Source organism: Anneissia japonica, unplaced genomic scaffold (assembly GCF_011630105.1).
Source record: "Anneissia japonica isolate Jap-2015-1 unplaced genomic scaffold, ASM1163010v1 scaffold699_len907043_cov185, whole genome shotgun sequence".
Classification (NCBI taxonomy): domain Eukaryota; kingdom Metazoa; phylum Echinodermata; class Crinoidea; order Comatulida; family Comatulidae; genus Anneissia; species Anneissia japonica.
The window spans coordinates 625,943-649,170 of NW_022722982.1; the positions used below are offsets into that span (position 1 = coordinate 625,943).

Consider the following 23,228-nt stretch of genomic DNA (forward strand, 5'->3'; position numbering starts at 1 on the left):
TACCAAGGAAGGCCACTGTTAGCTTCGGCTAACTCCCAAACGGATTCCACAACCGTTGAGACTAAAATTTTACCACCTCCGTGGTTACTACCGGCACACACATGTCCGGCTGCCTACCTGCAGTACACTGAAAACAAAACCCTCACTAGCATCACATAACCGTACCAAGACCAATTTGCATATTAGTAAATCCATCTGCACCAAGTAAGTTTACAATAACAAATATGGAACGCCAAAGATGCCTTTAGTGACACCAAAATTGCTGGTTTTCATGACAAGCTCTAACAAAGAAACATTAATTATCGGTGATATAAATTGTGACACTTTGTCGCAAAATTCTACCTGTTATACAAACAGACTAATTGAAATAACATACAGCCATTTTCTAACACAAATCATAAATGAAACAACAAGGATAACTAAACATAGTAAAACCCTGATTGATCATTCTGCTATTTATGCCATAATTGGTAAAGAAAAGAAGCCTCAACATAAACAAATTTAAAATAAAAAGAAATTATAATAAACTTTTTGAAGAAGACTTCAAAATTGATGTGTAGGATGTAAATTTGTTTGAAATAACTTCCTATTCAAATGTTAATGATGCTCTAAAATTTTTTGAAGACAAGTTTTTAAAAATATTTTGAAAAGCATGCACCGCTAAAAAAGAAACGTGTTCGAAATAAAAATAGTCCTTGGCTCACAGAAAGTTTAATACTACTAATGAGAGAATGTGATGTTAAAAAAAAAGAGCCAGTAAAGAAAATATTCCTCAATTGTGGAATGAATATCGAAAACTAAAAAATAAAGTATATCAGATGATCAAGAAAAGTAAAAAGGAATATTTCACTGAACAATTAAACACTAAAGATTCTCTATGTGGAAAAATATAAGATATGTTGACTTGAATGGACTTGAATCAGATCCTCACAAAATTGCAAGTACACTTAACAATTTTTTGGCCAACATAGGTCCTAAATAGCCATGGAAATCCCTGTGGTTGAAATTAATGAAATTAACTGTGAAGCTTCAAATGAAGACTCAAAAATAAATTTTGTACTATATGGAATATACACATAAACATATTGGTTCATTATCAACAAAAAAGTCTACAGGGACAGATGAAATTCCAGCTAAGTTACGTACTGTACATTGGCCATTGACTCAATAGTGGCACCCATTACATATTTAATAAACTTGTCTTTAACAACAGGGGAATATCTAAACAAATGGAAGAATGCTAGGATATGCCCAATTTTCAAAGGTGCGATCCATGCGAACCTTGTAATTATAGACCTATTTCTATTTTGCACAGTTAATAGCAACTAAGAGAGTCGTACTTAGCTTTCTAGCTAGGTTATATGACCCAATGCGTTTCCTTACACCCTTTACGATGTATGCTAAGATTTCACTTCAGGATATCAGGGTGTTAAATGCACAATGGGATGATGAGGTGCCCCATGCCTTACAGTTAAAGTTTAAGAATTGGTTTAGTGGCCTTGATTGTATTAAAAAAATGGACGATTCCTAGGTGCTACACATCACACTCATGGACAGGTTTTAAAGGTTTGGAACTTAATTGCTTTTAAGATGCATAGGAAAAGGGTTATGGTTCTGTAGTATATTTATGAATTCCTCGAGGAGATGGCACCTTTAAGGTGTCATTTGTTACCTTCAAAGCAAGGGTATAGCCCAATAAATAAGGTTTCTTTACCTAGATTTGAGCTTCTTCCAGTCTCACTGCAAGATTAATGGTATTTTTTCGCAGTGCATTAAAACTCCCGAGTGTAGTTTACAGATTTTGGACAGATTCAGCTGTCCCACTTGGTTGGATCAAGGGTCAACCCTCTAGGTGGAAGACCTTCATAGCTAATTGGGTGTCTGAAATTCAGCAATTGATAAGTACATTGCCAATGTGATTCCTACAATAATTACTTGAAGTTTCAAGATTAAAATTGGAGGTTAAAAAGTATTCAGCAGTAAAATTTGACGAAAAGAAATTTTAAAATCATTGGCAATAACAATAGGGTCGTCAACTGAGCATTCATATATTAAAAGCTTTTGCCACAGGCTTGGCTCTCTTCTTGGCGGACAAACCCCCAGAAAGCTTTACGATTATCAGAGCATCTTTTGGCTAGTTCATAAATATAGTTATGGTAAGATTTCCGTGTTTCATATTTATGATTGTTACAACATTTTTAATAGACATACCAAGTATTTAAGTTGTCTTCTAATCTGTTCTTTTTGCAGATAATCTTAAGAATTTCTGAATTAATCAATGGCTGTTTTCCTTTCATTTTTTGGTCTCCTAGTGGGAACGACTTTGTAAATCGCATCAAGAAATTTTTCTTTGAAATGCTTCCATGAGGTATCAACGTTGTTGGAACAAAACATTCATCCCAGTTAAGATTAGAAAAAGTGTTGATAAAATCAACAGTAGAAATTTTTGAATATTGGAGTAAGAAAAGTTAGTACAACAGAAAAACCATCATGGTCACTACCTGGTATTCCAGGGTGTGGTGAAATATTTTTAACAATATTGATTTCATTTGTATAAAGAGGATCAATTCTCGTTCCAACACTTGTAAGATCTAGTGACAAAAGAGATCATTTGCGTTAAGTTCAAAGTATCTATTGAACATTTTAGTTAATTAAAATGACTGTTAGGTACATTGCACTATAAGAAATATTAAAATCACCCGCTAAAATAATAGATTTATACATAAATGAATATCTTAAAATTTTATCAAAAGATTCCTGAAGTTTATAGAAGAAAGAATTGTTGGCGCTTTCCGTGTTTTTTTTGCACAACAGTCCAAAGAAGTTCAAGACCATCAACTTGGAATTGTTCAGCTGATAATGGACGAACATCGTGTTTTGCTGCAATTAACACCCCACCTCCATGCTGGTTTGGTCTTTGTGAAACACTGTACTCATCTGGAAAAAAGCTTGGAACTATCTACGGATGAGTCAAGCCATGTTTTAGTGATCAGGAGCAGAGATGGTTCTTCAGTAGAAACCACAAATTCTAGACGGTCACGTTTATTAACTATGCTTCGAGCATTGAAATAGAGTACTTTAGCCAAAATGGCACGAAAAGGTGTTGATCCAGAAATGGAATGACTGTGTCCAAATGCGGATGAAAACTTTAAGTTACGAGGAACATAATTTTGGTATGATGACAACAGAATTAAAAATGTAACAGTACGAGCAACAGGATTGAACATTTGCATATTAGTGTACAAACGTTTGTCGGTATTTAGTTACGGCTTCGAGTGTAAACAAAAGCAAGTGATCATGTGATCAAAAGATTCCCGCTAAACGACGTGGCGGTAAATACACTTAGATCACGATGAAAAAATAATGTTCTATATCTTGAAAAAGACAAAAAGCATGAAAATTTCAATTTAGACCACAGCATACATGTCCATATGTGTGAAAATGGATCCAGAAAAATCTGGATAAAATTCTTGTAGGCCAAGGTGAATTCACCAAGGGCATGTAGACCGGTGAAATGGGGCTCCGATTGGCTGGCGATTTGCAATTGTTTTTCGTTGTTCCAGGCCTAGCAAGATTGATAAGATTGAAATCGATACAAACATTAAAATTCCTTGATATATGCATTAAAAACTGACACTACATCCATCCAAAATTCCAATATTGCACGATAGGCCAAGATCCGCATGAAAATTAACACAGCAAGGATGTTTTTTTTTGTAATAATAATATATTATTTACGGGATAGTTTCAAACAACTTACTACTGAACTGGGAGTTATATTGGCTCTGATCGGTGGTTCATTGCTATGTAGTGTCATTTGGTATAGCAATTGAAATACAGGTTATTGCTGCATAATACAACAGTTCGACTGTTTCATTTGGATAGTCTTTGTGGAAAGTCCGCAAAATACAGTACGTTTTTCTTGATATAAAATTGACCTAGCATACAACATGACTCTTTCTCAAGACACTCCACATTAAATGATTTAATTATACTGTAAGTTCAATATGTTATGTTTTATGTTACAGTAGGTATTCAATATGTTTTATATTATAAAAACTGCCACACTTCCACACTGCAGTTGTTTTAGTGTGTTTCAGATTACAGTAACCATCAAATTTGCAGCTACCCTACAAGGAAATCTATTTTTATCACCTCTGTCTCGCGTTTGTTGAAATACTCCTCCTAATTGGTTAATTAGTAGAAGGTTATTATAAGTTAGTATATAGAATTTTATATTTTTTAAAAATTTTACTAAGCATAATTTTGCTTGGACTGAGTTTTGGATAAAAATCAAGTTTTGAAAAATGGGAAATAATCAAAGAATTTTCTGTGGTTGCAGGAATAGCTGATGACAAAGACTTTTTAAATCTTACTTTTTGTAGAGGCCTTAAATCTAAGCATTGTTCAGCTTGTAACAAATGTGTGTCAGATTTTGATCATCACTGCAAGTGGTTAAATAACTGTGTCGGTGAACGAAACTATAAGTAAGTAGGTTTTGTTTTTGTTTAGTTCATATACCTTGTGTAATTTCGTAGGTTGAGGGCGAAAATTGTTTAGCATTTTATGGAAATTTTGCATTTATAAACCCAGTTGTATTAATTTTAAATGCTTTAAAGGCAAATTATGTTAACATATAAGTTTAATTAGCCATTTATTAATACTGTATTAAAAATATTTAGAATGCTGCCATTTTGAAATATGTATCTCTAATATGATCTGAAGAAGATCCAAGCACATAAAAATGACCAAGCACATAAAAATGATCTAAGTGGAGGACAGAAAAAATTCTGTGCAAAAACACAGGAAAATGGGATAGAAGAAAAAAAAGTCATGGTTATTAAGTTTCCATAAATGTTTTTGGTTGGGTTTTTAATTTTTTTTTTCATGAAATTTGGAACTTGGGTGAATTTTAGTAGATAGCCTCTCTATATCTATGTCTAAACCCATCCTAATGTAGGCCTATGTCTCCAATGAGAGCGTATGTGAGCATGGTCAGGGGATGCTCAGATGTCCTCAAAGCGGCGCAAAGCTCCTGGAACCTATAACAATTTATTTAGTTAGTTTTTTAAACATCTAGTGACACTTTGTATAAAAATAAGTATTGACATGTTATTTGTTTTCCTCTTAGGTTATTCATCATGTGCCTTACATCTGCATTTGTAACCTGTTTCATAGTATTGTGCATCTGTTTCTACATTGCTATTGCATACTGGGTCAATCCTATGCTTCTACACCCATACCTTCTAGGTAAATTAAAGCACAGCTTTTTTATTTACTTTATAAATTTTAATTGAAAGCTAATAACTTGTTGAAATATGGTATATTCATTCATATTCATATTCATTTTAAAGTTTAATTGCATTTAGTAATAGATCTTAATTATTGATCATGTGATGATACTGTAAATATACTATATTATCATTGAATTTGAAATATAGTATTAATAGAATAATATAATAATAGTACCTGTTATGTCAAGTGTATTTTACCATAGAGAAAATAGAACAGAAGGAGTAACATCGAGCGAAGATCAAAGGTACAGACCTCCTCGCCGCGATCGTAATTATCTCACCGTTACGTAACCTACTTGACAACAAGATAAGCAGAAATCGGCAAACGCGCAATGGTATATTCATTCATATTCATATTCATTTTAAAGTTTAATTGCATTTAGTAATAGATCTTAATTATTGATCATGTGATGATACTGTAAATATACTATATTATCATTGAATTTGAAATATAGTATTAATAGAATAATATAATAATAGTACCTGTTATGTCAAGTGTATTTTACTGACTCGATGATATTCAGGAGCGGCGCTAGCTTGGATCCCCTCTCAGGGAAAAATCAAATCTCGAGCGCCTTACTAAGCTATCAAATTTTAGAGATTAAAAACGGGTTGCAGTGGTAGCGCCAGCTCTTCCCCAACAGGGAGCTGGTACCTCCGACAGGGGGTTTAGTATGCCCCAGCAGGGGGACTAAAACCACCGACATGTGAACTCTTAACTTGCATGCTAGGCTCTCCGGCAATTCACTCTCAATGCTTGGGTTTAGACTGCTTTCTTTGGGAGCTTGGAACCCTCATCGTGAAGTTCCTGACGCCACCCCTGATGATATTCGACAACACTACCTTTTTGCTTTCTGTATATATTTATCAACTGTCAAGACATCAAGACGTAATTATAGTACCTGTTATATATATTTATTTAGATGCTGTTATTGATCAATATGGTGAATATTACTTAAGAATGAAAAAGATAATATTTCTCATATGTTAATTGTTTCAATGTTCTCAGTAATAAACAATTGTAGTTATTGTATCAAATAGTTAACTACAAATATTATTATTAGATTTATTTTGTTTCTGAATCTATACAGAAAACAGTGCATCAATGTCTTCCACTGCTGGGTCTACAGACTACCATGATGAGTTAAATGTATTCAGACCAGTTTCAGGGCCAGTATTCTTTGCTGTCATCTGCATCATGGTGCTTTTACTACTACTCACCGTCTGTCTACTCGGCCATCTTCTGGGCTTCCATATCTACCTTAGTAAGTCGACAGCTATTTCAAAAAGTGACCTTTTGGTTTTGATAACTGGGCTGGGAAGCCCCCAAAATATGACAATTTAGGGATTTCAAAGGCTTATTTAATCGATTTTGTAGATAGAGCTTACTAATATGTAGAAATATATGTCATTTTTTTTCTCCCTGACTTAAACTGCGGTTTTACTCCCCGATGAGGAAGCCGTGTTTCCCCTACGGGGCCCCCACTGGTGCCACCACTGTAACGGGGCCTTCTGCTACTACTGTAGCATCCGAGTGTGAAAACATACTGCAATTTGACAATAGGTTGTAGCATTTTCTTGTGTGCCTGTAATTGAAGCAAAGCATTTCTACAAGTTTTTAATATTTTTTGATTACACATTATATCATATAGGGTTTACAATTTCAGGATAAAATTAATAAAAATTAATAAAATTGGCAAACAATAACACAGATGTTTGGAAATACACAAAAATACTTCAGAAATTTATCATTAGGTGTAGACCCATACGTAAATATGTCTACATATTGTCTAACGTCTGGATAATGATTTTTCCATCAGGTCCTTTGGTTATATTTCCCCTTGACAACTCAAGACTTTTATAGATTACTGATAATTTAATGTGAAAACCAAGAAAACGTGACCCATAAATATTCACTCCTTTCTGGTTTGAAATTCCATAGCTGTTGTTAGCTGACCTGTAATTTAAGCAACCCATATTTTGCACTCAAGGCAAAGTTATTAAGTGTTAAAGAAATATGTTATTTACTACGGATATTTGAAGACTAAATTCACACCAAATACATGTGACCTGAGCGGTGTTGATTGTTTGAGGGCTATTACTTGGCTTTTCATCTTCAGGATTTATACATGTACAATCTGCTGCGGCCATTCTCCTTTATTCATCCACGAGAATCTTTGTCCTTGTAGCCATAACAAATTAGTGAGGAATTGAGTTGAATTTGCACCCCTAGATGCAGCATCTGTCGGGTTTTGATCAGTCACAACAAATTTCCATTGGTCTTTACTAGTTGTATCTCTTACATTTACTCTATTCAACACAAACATATGAAACTTGAAAATGTATACTGCTGTACTATCAGCCCAGTAGAAGGCCTTGTGAAATTGTAGATCAAAATCTTGCAGTATAAGCGCACCGATACGAACTGACATTGTTGCCGCTGTGAGCTCCATCCTAGGTATTGTTACTTTCTTAATTTGAGCAACTCGGGCTTTCCCCATCAAGAAAGAGCAATGAATTTCACCTTGTTCATTTATTTGTCAAAGCTGCAACATTATCCTTCACTACAGGCTTCAAAGAATGTATGGATTTGTCTATTAACTATGTTACCAATTTGAAGTGGTAAATAACAATAATAATAATAATAATAATAATAATAATAATAATAATAATAATAAATAATAATAACTAGATTTGAACTCGTCACTGAGGACGAGTTAGGTGATCTACCACACTTCGACCCTCAGGAAGTGTGCGCGGTGCAGATTGAACAATTTTTGCTGAAAATGGCCTAAAGTATACATTACGCTAATTCAGTTCTTTAAAAACGAGTAATTTGGAGCATTTTAAAGCATTTTAAATTTACTCATGCGTACACGCATGTCATGATAATGTCACAAAATGTTGAATCCTGATATGAGATATACAGTATGTATGATATCAACTCTCTTTGACAAATGCCTGTTGGTGAGGGATTTATTATCATTCATAATATTTATCATATATAAAAATTCAGTTTTTTAGAAATTCAGATGGAAATATGATGACGTCATGTCCGATCAGCCATAATGATCTACAAAATCATATCTACAACTCATGTGCTTTCAAAATACAGTATGTAATAAAAATTGGGGGGGTCACCTTTAATCCTATGGAGCTATAACTGATTAGAAATATTCATGATTTTAAGCATACATAAATTTTGACGCACGAATACGTGCACGTTATGACGCGAACACAAAAAATAAGGTGCATAAAATTTAACCTTGAAGTTTGTGCCCACTAAATATAATTCAACTTCAGGTCAAGGTTAAATGTCACGTACCAAAATATTTTGCATTCGCCTCATAACACACGCATACTTGTGCGTCAACATTTCAAAATCCCCTTTTGACTAAATTAGAGAACGTTTCATGCCATTTTGAGCATTTCAAAATTTTTTTTAAATTTTTCAGCACGTACGGAAGCTAGACATTACGTTTTTTCACATATTTTGGGTTCCTGACATCAAACCTAGTGATCTTTGTGCGCGTTTGTGCCGATATACTGTACAGTGAAATTATACTAAAATAAGTCTTAATTTTGAACAGTTACAGCTCCTTAGGATGAATGGTGACCCCTTTTTTTTATTACATATTCTGAAAGCACATGCGTTGTAAATATAATTTTATAGATCATAATGGTTGATCGGACATTGTGACGTCACCATATTGCCATCTGAATCCAAAGAAACTGAATTTTATCTATGACGTCATTTTTTAATATACGCATTTTAGCGTATCTCGCTTATCCTTGATCGATCCTATCTCAACTTGAGTATGTTGTAGCTAAGACAATTCTCTTTCATATATGTGACTTTTACATTGTGATGACGACATCATGGTCAAAATAAATGCTTTTTCTGACCCCCCTCACCTTTTTTTCTTCAAAAATTTGATGACCCCATATCCTCTTAAACAGTCATCATTTCTGTATTATATTAAGTAGACATAAATTTCAGGTCAAAATTGAATGTCATGTATCTTAATTTTCTGGGCGCGCGTCTTAACGTGCGCGTACGTGTACATCAAAATTAAAATATGCTTCAAAATCATGCCTATTTTTAATCAGTTATAGCTCCTTAGGATGAAAGGGGACCCCCAATTTTTATTACATATTCTGAAAGCACATGAGTTGTAGATATGATTTTATAGATCATTATGGCTGATTGTATGCAATGCAATATGATGACATTGTGACGTCCTCATATTGCCATCTGAATTTTTTTTTAAATGAATTTTTATTTATAACGTCATTATTGTTATACTCGTTTGAACGTATCTTGCTTATTCTTGATGGATCCTCTCTTGATGGATGTTATCCCTTTATTTTCCATCATCATGGTCAAAAAGAATGATTTTTTGAGCCCTCTCATCTCTCTTTCTTCAAATTTGTCATTTTGAGCATTCCAAAACTTTCCATAATTTACGCGGCGTACAATTATTTCCACGCAAACAGCACTTACTGAGGCTGGAAATTACGTTTTGTTACATATTTTGAGTTCCTGACACTGTATTCAAATCAGGAGTAAACTTTTTGTGCCATTAACATACGCACAGGCGTCAAGATGTCGGCATACGCAAGCATAGATCTTTTCAAATGTTTAGAATTACACAGAAAAAAGAAACTAGAGCATATATGTATTTTAGGCCATTTTGAGAATTTTTGAACTTTTCAATCTGCACCGCTCGTGCTTCCTGAGGGTAGAAGTGCGGTGGATCACCAAACTTGTCCTCAGTGACGAGTTCAAATCTAGTTATTATTATTTTTAATTTTTGAACAATTTTGGCTTTGCATATATGCATTTCAGTAATTTATGTTTACGTTAGTACGTAGGTACATCCTGCAAAATTACCTAATGGTCTGTAAGCACAGGGTAACATGGTCTCGAAAGATGTACTGGGTTCTCCAAAGTGCACATGAGCCAATTGATCTGATCTCAATTTAATTTCTGTTCCTCGCACCAACACTAAGACCTTCGGACACAGATCCTTTTCATTTGCTGCAGCCACACTCTGGAACGCACTACCACTTCACATTAAAAAATCAACATCAATTGCTTTATTTAAAAAATCACTCAAAACGCACTTATTCCAACAATAACATGAAGCGCCACTGATAATTACTTCGGTTTTTTAAATGGCGCTATATAAGTTCTTACCTTATTATTATTAATTGTGTACACTGGGCATACGGTTTATAGTCCATATCTGAGAATACTTTTTTCAGAACCACAGACGAGTATGTCGTTCGAACCAGTGCTGATATTATGGCTGCAGGTTGTGGTGCCCTGCCTTAACTGCTCAGCCATTTGACTCGCTCATAATATAAGTTTGTTGCTAGGTCCTTGATTCACCTTTTGTCATTTTCTTAGACCATTGGAATTCTCTGTTTACAGTAAAACCCCTATTAAGGGACACTTTTAATTATAATTTTATGTTATTTAAAAATTTAAAAAAATATTTGTATCATGTTTTTGAGAATCATTAGGACCATGTAATTTCCTGTGAAAAGGATCAAATAAAGTTAATCTGTATTGCTTTTGGCAAAATGGACTTGGCAATCTGGCATTTGGTACACTGGGTTTCGGAGTCGTCCTAACCACTTTTTGACTACAGCTAAAGTCACTAATGAGAATGCAAAAATGTTGTTTGTTTGTTGAGAAATGCGCAAGTGGACACAACCGAACTCATGCCAAGAGTATCTATGTTAAAATACTTTATTATTTTATGTTATTTAAAAATTAAAAAAAATTATTTGTATCATGTTTTTGAGAATCATTAAGATCATGTAATTTCCTGTGAAAAGGATCAAATAAAGTTAATCTGTATTTGCTTTTGGAAAAATGGACTTGGTAATCTAGCGTTTGGTACACTGGGTTTCGGAGTCGTCCTAACCACTTCTTGACTACAGATGAAGTCACTAACATAGCAAATTTAACTTCTGTTTAATCTGTTTTTTCTACTTTTAGTTTACAGAAATCTGAGTACTTATGAATATATTGTGCTTAAACGCGAGCTTGAGATGAAAAGAAAAATGGATTCAGAATCACAGAGCCATGATGTTCAAGAGGAAAAAAAATGTTGTGAAAGAAAGGGGAAAAAAGTAAGAGTAAATTGAAAGCACAACATAAGCAATGATTAGTATAAATATTTTAGTGATCTTTGACTTTAAACGCTACATTAATGATGAAAATAACAATTACTACAGCCAATATCCATAGTACAGTTGTAAGGTTGGAAATATGTGAACAAAGTAGTGATTTGAGCAAGAAAAAAAAATTAAGATAATGATAATGGTACTATTAAAATTATGATGATGATGTTATTTTTTAAAGTTTTATTTATTTCAACATACACTTTGGCACTCATCAGTTTGATAGTGCATTTTTTATTTATTTATTTATTCTTTCTATATACTGAATATACATAGTACTGATTTCCAAAGTGGTTCAATTCTTAACTGCAAAAAAAGCAGATATATACACATTGTAACCAAAAAAGAACAAAAACTTAACTACAGATTAACAAATAGATTTAAAAGAAGCATTGTAAGAAACTTAAGGAAATAAAATATATGAATAATAAATATGGATATGCAAGGTAGAGAAAATCAGGTTAAATTAAGATGGTATTATTGAGGATTTAAAATAGAATGCTTAAAATTTGAAAGTGTTATAGATTTAAAGTTGGTCTTAGTATGATCCTGGAGTTTATTCCATAATTTAAAAGTTCTTTTAAATTGCATATTATTCCAGGTGTATTCAATAAGTGTATTTTTTATTTTATTGCGAGTACAATGCGTATATGCAAACCATAATTAAAAGCAAAATTTTCAATAAATATGATGGAGCATGACCATTTAAACATTTGAAAATCATTATGAGCAATTGTTCGTCTCATTTATCACAGCTGTACACTATAGTACTGTATGCGCTCTATAAGTCGACCATTATTGTTTTAACCTCGTATAAACTAATAGTATAGTAAAACCAAACAATTAAAACAAAAGCAAGATGGTAACAAAATAAACCCAAAATATTCACTACTTCTTAACAAAATAAAACCAGTATAATAATAGCAATAACAATTTTTATTATAGTGTTAGTGATGATTATAATGTTAGTGGCGCAGTGATATTGTGTCAGTATTGTTGTTTATGTCTTTTAGAATAATAAAGTTACACCCATGTACATTGATGGAGAAGAGGAGTTGGCACTTCAGAATAAGCATGAGTGAGTAAAAATGTTTATTGTGTCAAATGTGTAAACTTATTAAATTATAATATTTTATTGTTGAGAAGGGTTTTGCAGGGGTGGGGTTTGTTTTAATTCAAGGGAGGCGATTTTTTTGTGGGAGGCGTTCATTTTTTTTTTTTTGTGTAAATGAATATACTCGAATAGATGCTCCTTAATTTCACTGTAAATGTAGAAATACAACACATAATTGCCATCACAATGTGTTGTTGCATGATTATAAACACTTATTGATCCCAACCGGGTTAGAAAAAATGTACTACTGGAGTAGAACATTAACATATTGTGTTGAGAATGATGTTGCTTCCATTATATTTGTCATTTAGTGGGAGCGTTTATTCAAGGACAAAGTAAACGCTCTGCGGCATTTGTTTGAGAGAGGTGTTTATTCCAAATGAGGATCTAGAGGGGAGTTTATTTGAGGGGGACGTTTATTGAAAGTGGATGTTATTTTAAATAATAATTTAAAGCTAATGTTTTTATATTTAATTTGCATCTTCCATTTTCTGTAGTAGAGCAGCTAAAAATTGCCATAAAATGGCCAAGTTGTGCATTTAATTATCAAAATATGAAATTGGCAAAAAATATTTTTGTAGATTAAAAAAAAAGTTGTGTGCCAAGTTTATGAAGCCTGCTATGGCTGCCATTTTGAATTCAAAATGGCCATCTACTAAATGACTAGATTCATATATCTTGGCAACGGAAAATCGTAGAGACTTAGTTTGGTCTCAAATTGTTCGTAACATACATGTTTCTATAACATGGAACAAACTTACTCCGAATAGAGAGAGGGAGGTCATGATTCAACATTTCAACCTTTATTGGGTCATCTTCTATTTGCTGTAATGTAATGTTTTGTCTAATAGTGACCGGAAATGACATTTCTGACCTTTGACACTAGGTACCTTATATACAGTATCCTTGTCTCCATAACCATCAGTCTTAGAGACCTAATTTTGGTCTCAAATTGTTCAGAACATGCATGTTTGGAATATTTAAGTGAATTGTAATAATTTGTAATTAATTAATCAAGTTTGGCTAATCAAAATATATTGATTTATGTTTTTGATATGTGATGTGGTATCTAAAAACACAACAGAGTGAATGCTGCATTATAGCTTTCATGATAGGACATAATTCTATTTCAAAAAGTACTACCACGAAGGGGCGTGTCCTTGAAAAGATAAGTTTTTAGCGAACTTTATTTAAATTCTAATAGGCCGCCACCAATCTCGTGGTAATACTTTTGTTAACGTTTCATTGCGTGCATACAAAATGAAGGCAGTCAGACCTCTTGCAATTCTATACTTTTTGCTACTCCTACTAGTTATATTTCTCCTAGGTCTTCTTCTTAGTCTATATTTATGAATTTGAATTTAAGTGGTAGTAATGATTATTAACTTACCTCACATAGCAGCCTTCCAAGCACCAGTAGAGCAGTAGTCCATCACAACAATGATGTTGTAAAGAACACAAGACAAGAAGGTACAGATGAAACACAAAGCAACAAACATGAATGCAAGACAGTGAACAGTGGAAGATTTACCAGTACCCATAGCAGTACAAGGAATAGTAAATCAGTGGAACAAAAGAAGAAAGATCAAGTTAGATTTTATTTCCTGAAATTTATTACTATTTATTGCTGTTCATAATGCAACTTCAATTATTCATTCATGTTTACTGTCCGAAATATTTTTATCTTTTTATATATTGTATTATACTGTATTGTAAATATCGTATAGTATTTTTTGTATTTATGTGCACGGCCTCAGGGAAGACCAACTCTGTGTTGATCTTGGCTTACGTGGTACATAAAGTTGTGGTGATATTCAAATAACAGAAGCAATGATGATGGTGATGTCATGTGACTTATGATAGTAACAGTACAACAACAGCACCTTGTTGTTATGTTGTCTATCTTTGTGAAAAGGATGATGATCATTGAGAACAATTACAGGGTACATCACTAATATTGAATAAAAAGTGTCTTAATTTCTCTTTTAGAATTTAATATTGATTTTAGTTTAAAAATGCAATATTTATGTCTAGTTGATAACTTGAATTGATACATAAGTAGAGTTGTAAAATTCATTATCAAAATTGTTTGTTTTTTCTTTTATTAAGAACAAAAAATAATTTCCTCTAGCCCAAAATTCTATAGCTTCTTTAGAACCCTGTACTATTGCACTTGTAATAAAATTGTTACACTTTGTAATGGGTCCCAATGGCTACGGTCACACTAGAGTCTCAAGCCTGGCTTGACTCACTGCGGGTGAGATTTCAAGCCAGGCACGAAATTCTGGGTCGGTCACACTACCTGAATTTATTTGGATTGACCTCCAAATTAGGAAAGTCGAAAAACAGGAAGTTAGAGCGCCGCCACAATCAAAATACCGGCCCCACGTGCGAAACATTCTTGCGGTCGATCTTTACTTCCTTGGAATCGAATACAAACACATGCACCCAACTTCGTTAATTGCATTTACTACCGTTGCAGGTTAGGAGAATCGATGTAGATCATAGACCTATGATAATGGACATGTGGATGATCTAGGCCTAGGCTCGGATGTAATGGCGATGCCAGTTTTCGGATTGATAAGTGCATTTATAAATGACAACGGATGATTGCGTCTTATTATAATACACACATGAAGAACTTGCAGGTTTTTTATTCAAGAACTTCTAAACGCAACGGCGTCATCGCCTGTGATTGGTCGACAGCCGACGAGGAAATGTCAATCCTGGTCACACCAGGGCAATCCAAGGTCAATCTGGGTGCTGAGCCGGGATCGAGATAGGTAGATTGAGACCGAGGTCACGCCAGGCGCGAGTTGATCCAGGTGCGGTCACATTACGAAAATCTCACCCGCGGTGAGTCAAGCCAGGCTTGAAACTCTAGTGTGACCGTAGCCTGTCACACTTTGTTGTAAATCCTGTTGCACTTTTTTTTTTTTTCAAATTTCTTATTTTTCTAGTTGGATTGACATCAAACTTTGTAGAAATGATCATCTGACATAGGCATGTCATACAAATGTCATGGGTTAATTTGAAGAAAATTAAAATAAAAATACTTTCTTTTTATATATAAACATCAAAAACTTTTAAAGAATAATATTTTGGTATGGTAGAGTGGACATTATTACTAAGTGCGATAACACCATGATAATTAAAGATTGGTAAGTCTGATTAGTTTCGAACTTGGCAGAATGCAAAATGGTAATTAGAAGATGGAGCCTATTGTTGGTACGTGTGTGAATATGCTAATTGCTCATTTGCATTATTTTCTAAAGTACATGACACTCATATCAAAACAACCCAACGTAAAAGAAATATTCGTAGAGAGAATAAGCCATGGATAACAACTGGTATCATTAATACGTCAATTGATAAAAGAAATAATCTTTATAAGAAATACCTTAAATCAAAAAAAGAATCTGATAAATACAAGTATATAATATATAGCAATAAGTTGATGCATTTATTAAAAATTTCAAGGAAAAAACATTATAATGATTAACTTAATTCCTATAAAAACAATATTCAAAAGACTTGGCAAACAATTAACTCTGTCTTAGGACGCAACACAAAAAAACATTTTCCATCTTTTTTTCAGCACGAAAATTCTAAAATTACTGATCCTTACTGATACTGATTTGATAGCAAATAAATTAAATGATTATTTTATAAACATTGGATCAAATCTCACAGAGAAAATTAACAAACCTACTAACCAGCACTTTACGTCATATCTTAATCCACCTCTTAAAGACTCATTTTTTCTCACACCACCCTTTGAAAAGGAAATCATAAATATTATTAAAGTACTAAAAGAAAAAAATAAGGTTGTGATGAAATATCTAACAAAGTCGTTAAATTCATTTCTAATTTAATTACGAAGCCCTTATGTTATATTTTCAACCAATGTTTTGCCAAAGGAATTTTTCCTGATAACTTGAAGGTTGCCAAGGTAGTTCCTATTTTTAAAAAAGATTATCCTCATTTATTTACTAATTATTATAGACCAATCTCTTTGTTACCATGTTTTTCAAAAATTCTGGAGCGCTTAATTTACAATAGATTATACACCTTCTTAATCAAACACAATATTCTTTATAATCGCCAATATGGTTTTAGAAAATTATACTCAGCAGATCTTGCTCTTATTTTTACGACCAAATTACTAAAGCAATTAATAATAATGATTTTACAGTCGGTATTTTTCTTGATTTAAGCAAGGCTTTTGACCATTGACCATGAAATTCTATTGAGTAAACTTGAACGATGTGGTGTCAAAGGCCTTGCTCTTAATTTATTTAGAAATTATCTTGGCAACCGACAACAGTTTACTACATTTAATTCTTACGACTCTTATTTATCTAATATTACATGTGGTGTTCCACAAGGATCCATACTTGGGCCCTTGTTATTTTTAATATATGTTAATGATCTCCCAAACTGCTCTTCTCTTTTAAACTTTGTTCTTTTCGCAGATGACACTAACATTCTGTATTCACACCAAAATAAAAATGATCTCCTTTCAATTATTAACACTGAATTAACTAAGGTATCTAATTGGCTTAAATTGAATATGCTATCTCTTAATATTTGTAAAACTAATTTTATTATTTTTAAAAATAAAATAAAAAACGGAGATTCCTTTCTTATTAAAATTGATAACAACATAATTAAACAAGTAACCGGAACAAAATTCCTTGGCATTACATTAGACTTCAAATTTTCTTGGCAATCCCATCGTAACAGTATTACAAATATTATATCAAGAAACATTGGTGTTATAAAATAAATTAAAACATTACTTTCCACAGAATATTCTTTTATACTTTACTTTACTTTAATCTTACCTTATATCAGTTATTGTAACACATCATGGGCTGCCACAGTTGATAAATTTCTTCACCTATGTCCCTGTACAAGTCCTGAAACATCCCCTATTGACTATATTTTTAAATTACAAAAGCGAGCTCTCAGGATTTGTGCAGGGACAACTCGTATTTCCCATACCAAACCTTTATTTTACAAATTTAATGTTCTAAATGTATTTGATTTGCATAAATTACAAAACTATGTTTTTATGTATTGCTTTAGAAATGAAACATTACCCCCACATATTTATAATCTATTTCCAAAACAACAGTCTGACATACATAATCATAATACTAGATTTGCTAAAAGTAACGTTTTATTTGAAAAATATACACCCTCTTCTATAAAAAAAATCCATATTTTACACTAGTCCAAAATTATGGAATTCCTTAAAAACTTCCTTTAAATCCTTAACTAATCTCAAGTCTTAAATACACTCTTAAAAAGCCTCTGGTCTCGGAGTATGGCGGGTAAGTCTCTTGGTCTGTCTGTCAGTCATTCTTATTATACTTAACGAACTGCTACCATATTTCTATATATTTTTAACTGGTGGCCACTGCTTAAATTTTATTCTAAACTTATTTTGGCTTCCTTCCACACACTTATTCTGTAATGAACTTTATTCTTAGTTGGTTTTACTATTAAGCTTTTATTTTGTATGTTCCTATGTTCATGTGTGTGGAGAAATAAATTAAACAAACAAACAAACCTAACCAGTGGGCTAGGTCTCAATTGGATTTATTTGGTGTAAATACCAAGGATAACCCACAAAGTCAGAAGAAAAATTATATCCAGTAGGGTCCCTCAGGTGGAGATTATTCAGTACAACTGGAGACAATCCCCTACTCTTTTCCGAAGAGTGTACTGTGTACTTTAACATGCAAATGGGTCATAATCTACACAGGACCAACAGCTTAAATGAATCATCCGGAAGATGGTGTGCTATCGTAACTTGAATTCAGCCCTCCAGCTGAAATACAAGGAGAGTGGTGATGAGAAGTGAACCAGGGACCAACAGATCTCCACTGTTCAGCACACAGTGGCTACTGTGACTGGGCATTTATATGCGCCTTTCTTTTCGGTTGCAAAGTGCTACCAATAGTTTAGCCAACCGAGCTAAACTGCACTCTCTTCAATGCCTATGCCTAGTACTAGTAGAATTGTTGAAAAGGAGGAGGAATCAGAAAAATAATAATAATAATAATAATAATAATAATTAACAACAACAGAGAAGAAAAACCAAAACAAATGCACCAAAAAAGAAATATAATATTAATTATTTCCTATTATTCTCTTTCTTATAATTCGTATCTGTCTTTCATATTTCATTTTTATATTTCTTATCATTTCTTTTCTTTTCTCATGTTTCCATGTCTATCTTTCCTTTCTTTTCTTTTCTCATGTTTCCTGATATTTCCTTTTTCATCCTTAGTTTGTCTTTCCTTTCCTTTTACTTCTTATCTTTCTTTCCATTTACCTTCTTATCATTCCAAATTCATTTCTTCCCTTCCTTTCTTATGTTCATTATCATTCTTATTGTTATCTTTCTTATGTTTCCTTATTTTTTCTTTCCTTTTCCTTTCTCATGCTTCCATATCGTTTCTTTCCTTTCTTAAGTTTAACTTACCTTTTATTCAAACAAAACAAAACAAGAAAGAACAATGAATTGGCAGAAGGAATTTAGAGGCAACTTTCAAAACTTTCAGTGAAGAGATGTTTTTTTTAGCAGTGATTTGAATGTGAGAATTGAATCAGAATTTTTAATGTGCTCGGGGAGGGCATTCCACAAAGTGGCTGCAATGGAAGAAAAGGCTCGGGAGCCATATGTAGTGGTTTTAGTTTTCTTGACTTTAAGACGATTTAGTGTGGATGAACAGAGAGAGGGTGTAGGGATGTACTGATCAAGAAGTTCAGTCACATACTCTGGAGCAAGATTGTTCTGAGATTTGTAAGTTAAGAGAAGAACTTTATATATGATCTGTTTTTTCGATGGGGAAACAGTGAAGCTGATGGAGAACTGGGGTTATATGGTCACAGCGCTTATTCAAAGTAACAAGACGGGCGGCAGAATTTTGAATGAGCTGCAATTTGTAGATTTGAGACTTTGGTAGTCCAATAAGGAGGCTATTACCATAATCCAGCCTTGAAGTTATAAAGGCGTGAACTAGACGGAGGTGGTTGGGTTGTCCAAAAATTTCCTAATCTTTCAAATTTTACGGATCACAACATGGGAAGACTGACACACAGTGTTGATGTTGGAGAATAGACTGAAGTTGTGTGCAAACAATCCTCTCAAGTATTTTTGATAAGAAGGGAATGTTAGAAATTGGCCTGTAGTTGGACAAAATGTCAGGATTTAGGTTAGGTTTTTTGTTATCAGAAGGAAAAACACCGGATGTGAGAGACTCGTTGACTAAATGCGTAATTGAAGATAAGAGCTTGTTACAGTGACCTTTCAGAAGAAAGGTGAGAATAGGCTCAAGCTCACATGATTTAGTTTGTGAAGCCTTAATGACATCTTCAGAGGTTACTGAGTCCCACTCACTAAGGTTAGAAACAGGTTGCTCAGTAGGAAAAACCAGTGAAGAAAAATTAATTTCCTGTTCCAGCTGCTTTTGGATGTCAGTGATTTTATCATGAAAAAATCATTGTTAGTATAGCGCAAAAATATTGTTAAAAGCTTTTATTTATTTTATTTCATTTCACATCCAACAGCGGGGAGCCTGCCACTTACAGAATGGAATAATATAAAACATAGTGAACAATAAATTACTATACACACAAAAAAACAGTCAAATATCTAAATATATGACTAAATTTTAAGTGTAAACGTTCAAAACAAATTATAATAAACGTCAATAGAATTATTTTAAATTGCATTCAAGGTATCATCAAAAAGGCAAGCTAAAACAAGAACAACAGTATAATAAAACATTACAGAAAAAACAGTAATCTTGGTAGTCTGATAGTCAACTAATGATAAGACAACTGCATCTATCTTGATTTTCAGTAGAAACACACCCAAAACAGCGATAGTAATGTTTATTATTGGAAGTGGAAAAGTTTTATTAGAAAATGTAACAGTTTTATTACAATGTGTGAGAGTGTAAGTACAGTAATTATGTGGGATAGGTATTACAAGTGCATTACTACAAACCCTCTAATTATGAAATTAACATTTATATGAGTACAATTGATGAGATTCAGTCTTTCCAGTTATGTAACGTTAAAAAAGATAGTTATACATATTAATTTGTATTTAATTTAATTATCAAAAAATTAATTTTAGATTTTGGATTTTTGCTGTTATTTTTTATTGTAATAGTTATCATTATTATAATGATAATAATATCAGTAATAATAATATAGAATTCACAGTTATAATATCAACTTTAGTGTGTATTTTTTATGGTTTGTTTCTTATCACATTACTGCAGATACCTATCAATAATGAGTCATATCTTGATCATTCACAGAGCAAGTTATCTTGGAATAATAGCATGCTACCTCAGAAATTTGACTCAGAGATGTTGAACCAATCTCAAGAGCTCCTACCACCACAGCAAAATGTTTTGGTGGAGCAACATTATGTTTGCCCACTAGGCCTGTCGCAGAGTTTACCAGAAACCTATTTAGAGCAACATATAGTACATAGGTTCCCAACCAATGCTGCTGTGAGGCAACGTCACAGCCGTAGTTTATTACAGCTAGGAGGTAAGAATTGAACAATTAATTTAACTAAATTTGTGAGTGAATTTACATATAGTACCTTAAAAAATTGATTAAAAGAAATTGAAAATTTGTAAACAATATCACTATGAATATAAGGATTACAAAAAGTGAAAAAGTACACTAGAAAAATACCAATTACTTATAAATGCATTGCTCTATTAGATTATCCAATGCATTTACCGGTGTTTACATCAGGTTACCTTGCATATGCTCAGACAACCGATTTAGGATTGTCCATTGCCCATGTTTTGTTAAAGCCAGGCGAAGGTGGTTAATACACTCCTTTTCCCCAAGTTTTTAAATGTTAAAAAATTTGTATCTCGTTAACTACTTCCAAATCTTTCGTCAAATATGCTTTTTGTGTTTTAGAAAAATCAGTTGTACAACATATCAAACATTTTTTCCCTCCGGAGCCTGGCTTTAAAATAAATTGTTTATGGAATTATTGTTACTCATGACGGGGTGTCTAGAAAATTCAGATCTAAAGAACTGAGCTGAGTTTTTCAAGTCTTTAAATTATTAGGCTGTGCCATCATAGGGGTTTACTTACATGTTGCAAAGACAGAGGACAAACCAGTCACTTGTTGCAAATCCTGTTTCAGAGATAATGGTCAAAATATGCTGCAATGTCAAAAATTTTGAAATCTATTTTATTGCACTAAACTAACCTGTATATATCGATACATCATGACATGCTGTTATTTTCCCCATTTTCAATGTTAAAACAACAATTTTTAACAATTTGGTGATGGTTTCTGCATAAGAAATTCCTAAAATCATGAACTTTGAAGGCTGATTTCTCAAATATTGTTTTAAACAGCTGTATGTTTAAACCAGTGGCGGGCATAAAAATCGGTCGGAGGGCCAAAGTCAATTTTTGATTTAACACCGAGGACCGAATGCTAACTTTGATGTTTCCAGTGTGCTTCTAAAATCTTCAAGCACTGCTTTTACACCACTTTATTCTCAGTTTTAATATTACTTTTTACAGATGATCATTGTCCGGCCGTTAAAAACAAGGCGTTTTCTAGGCAATGTTGCTTATCGGGCCGCACACATAGGGTTTTCATTCATTTTCGCGGGCCGCCGCAAAATAATCACTTGCAGGCCGCACTTCGCCCACCTGTGGTTTCAATGCTTGTAACTTTATAAGGAAATGTCGAATTTAAGTGATTCTCTTTTAAGTTCTATGCTTAAAGCAATTATACAATTTCATGTTCCTATTCAAGTAACTGTATATTATTATTTACGTGTTTGTTCATTCATTGTGTTTTCAGTGCTACAGAGCAAACCTAATTTGAAGTTTATTTACTATGATTTTTTTACCTGCAACGTATATACAGTATATGTATGTTGCTTGGTATGAAAAGTTTCATCTATTTCATTGTATTCATTACAAAATATTTGGCATTTATTCTTCCAGACCCTGGGAGGAGATCACCTGCTGTTCAAATGGATCCATACTTGATGGCTGGCCTGACTTCTAGGCTTATCCAAGGAAGCAACATCAGTATTACAGCAGCAGGACCAGCATTTGATTATAACTCTGACTCAGCTGAATCCCTACATGAAATACCCATTGAAGGTTTTGCCAATATAAGTGGCCTAGCATGTTCTTATGACTCATCAAGCTATGCACATTTGGTGCAAAGGCAGCAAAATGTTAAAAATTCTTCAAACAATAGTAAAACTGTGCAGCCTGCAAACTTACCAAACGGAAGTAATGTCATGCAGCGTCAGTTTTTAAAGTCAACTACTGGTGATTTGTTCTTTTCTAGCTCAGGTTCGTATAATTTATATCAAAACAATGGACATCTACTCGAAACAGATGCTTATTCTTATGGAAAATTGAAATATAGCTTAGCGATAAATGCAAAAAAAGAAATACCAAGTAGTCAACATCACAATCACTTTTTTCCAGCTAGTTCACATTCGGTTGGGTTTTCCGTCCCTTGATCTTGGAAGCCTACAATGAGATATAATCTATCATCTTTTTATGTCTATTATAATATATGTGTGTATAT

At 33.2% G+C, this 23,228-nt stretch overlaps 1 protein-coding gene across 3 annotated transcripts in view; it reads left to right on the plus strand.

The window, feature by feature from the left end:
- Window positions 1-23,222, plus strand: part of LOC117112053 — a 35,108-nt gene extending 11,886 nt beyond the window's left edge. For 2 of the 3 annotated variants that reach the window (XM_033255108.1, XM_033255107.1), the window contains 8 exons: window positions 4,386-4,487; window positions 5,132-5,250; window positions 6,386-6,559; window positions 11,305-11,438; window positions 12,503-12,567; window positions 14,003-14,192; window positions 20,949-21,186; window positions 22,628-23,222. In XM_033255108.1, coding sequence (XP_033110999.1) covers window positions 4,386-4,487; window positions 5,132-5,250; window positions 6,386-6,559; window positions 11,305-11,438; window positions 12,503-12,567; window positions 14,003-14,192; window positions 20,949-21,186; window positions 22,628-23,160 — 1,555 coding nt within the window. In that variant the 3' untranslated portion in view covers window positions 23,161-23,222. The remainder of the gene's footprint in view (window positions 1-4,385; window positions 4,488-5,131; window positions 5,251-6,385; window positions 6,560-11,304; window positions 11,439-12,502; window positions 12,568-14,002; window positions 14,193-20,948; window positions 21,187-22,627) is intronic. The other variant, XM_033255109.1, reaches the window with a different exon arrangement.
- Window positions 23,223-23,228: the final 6 nt, after the last annotated feature.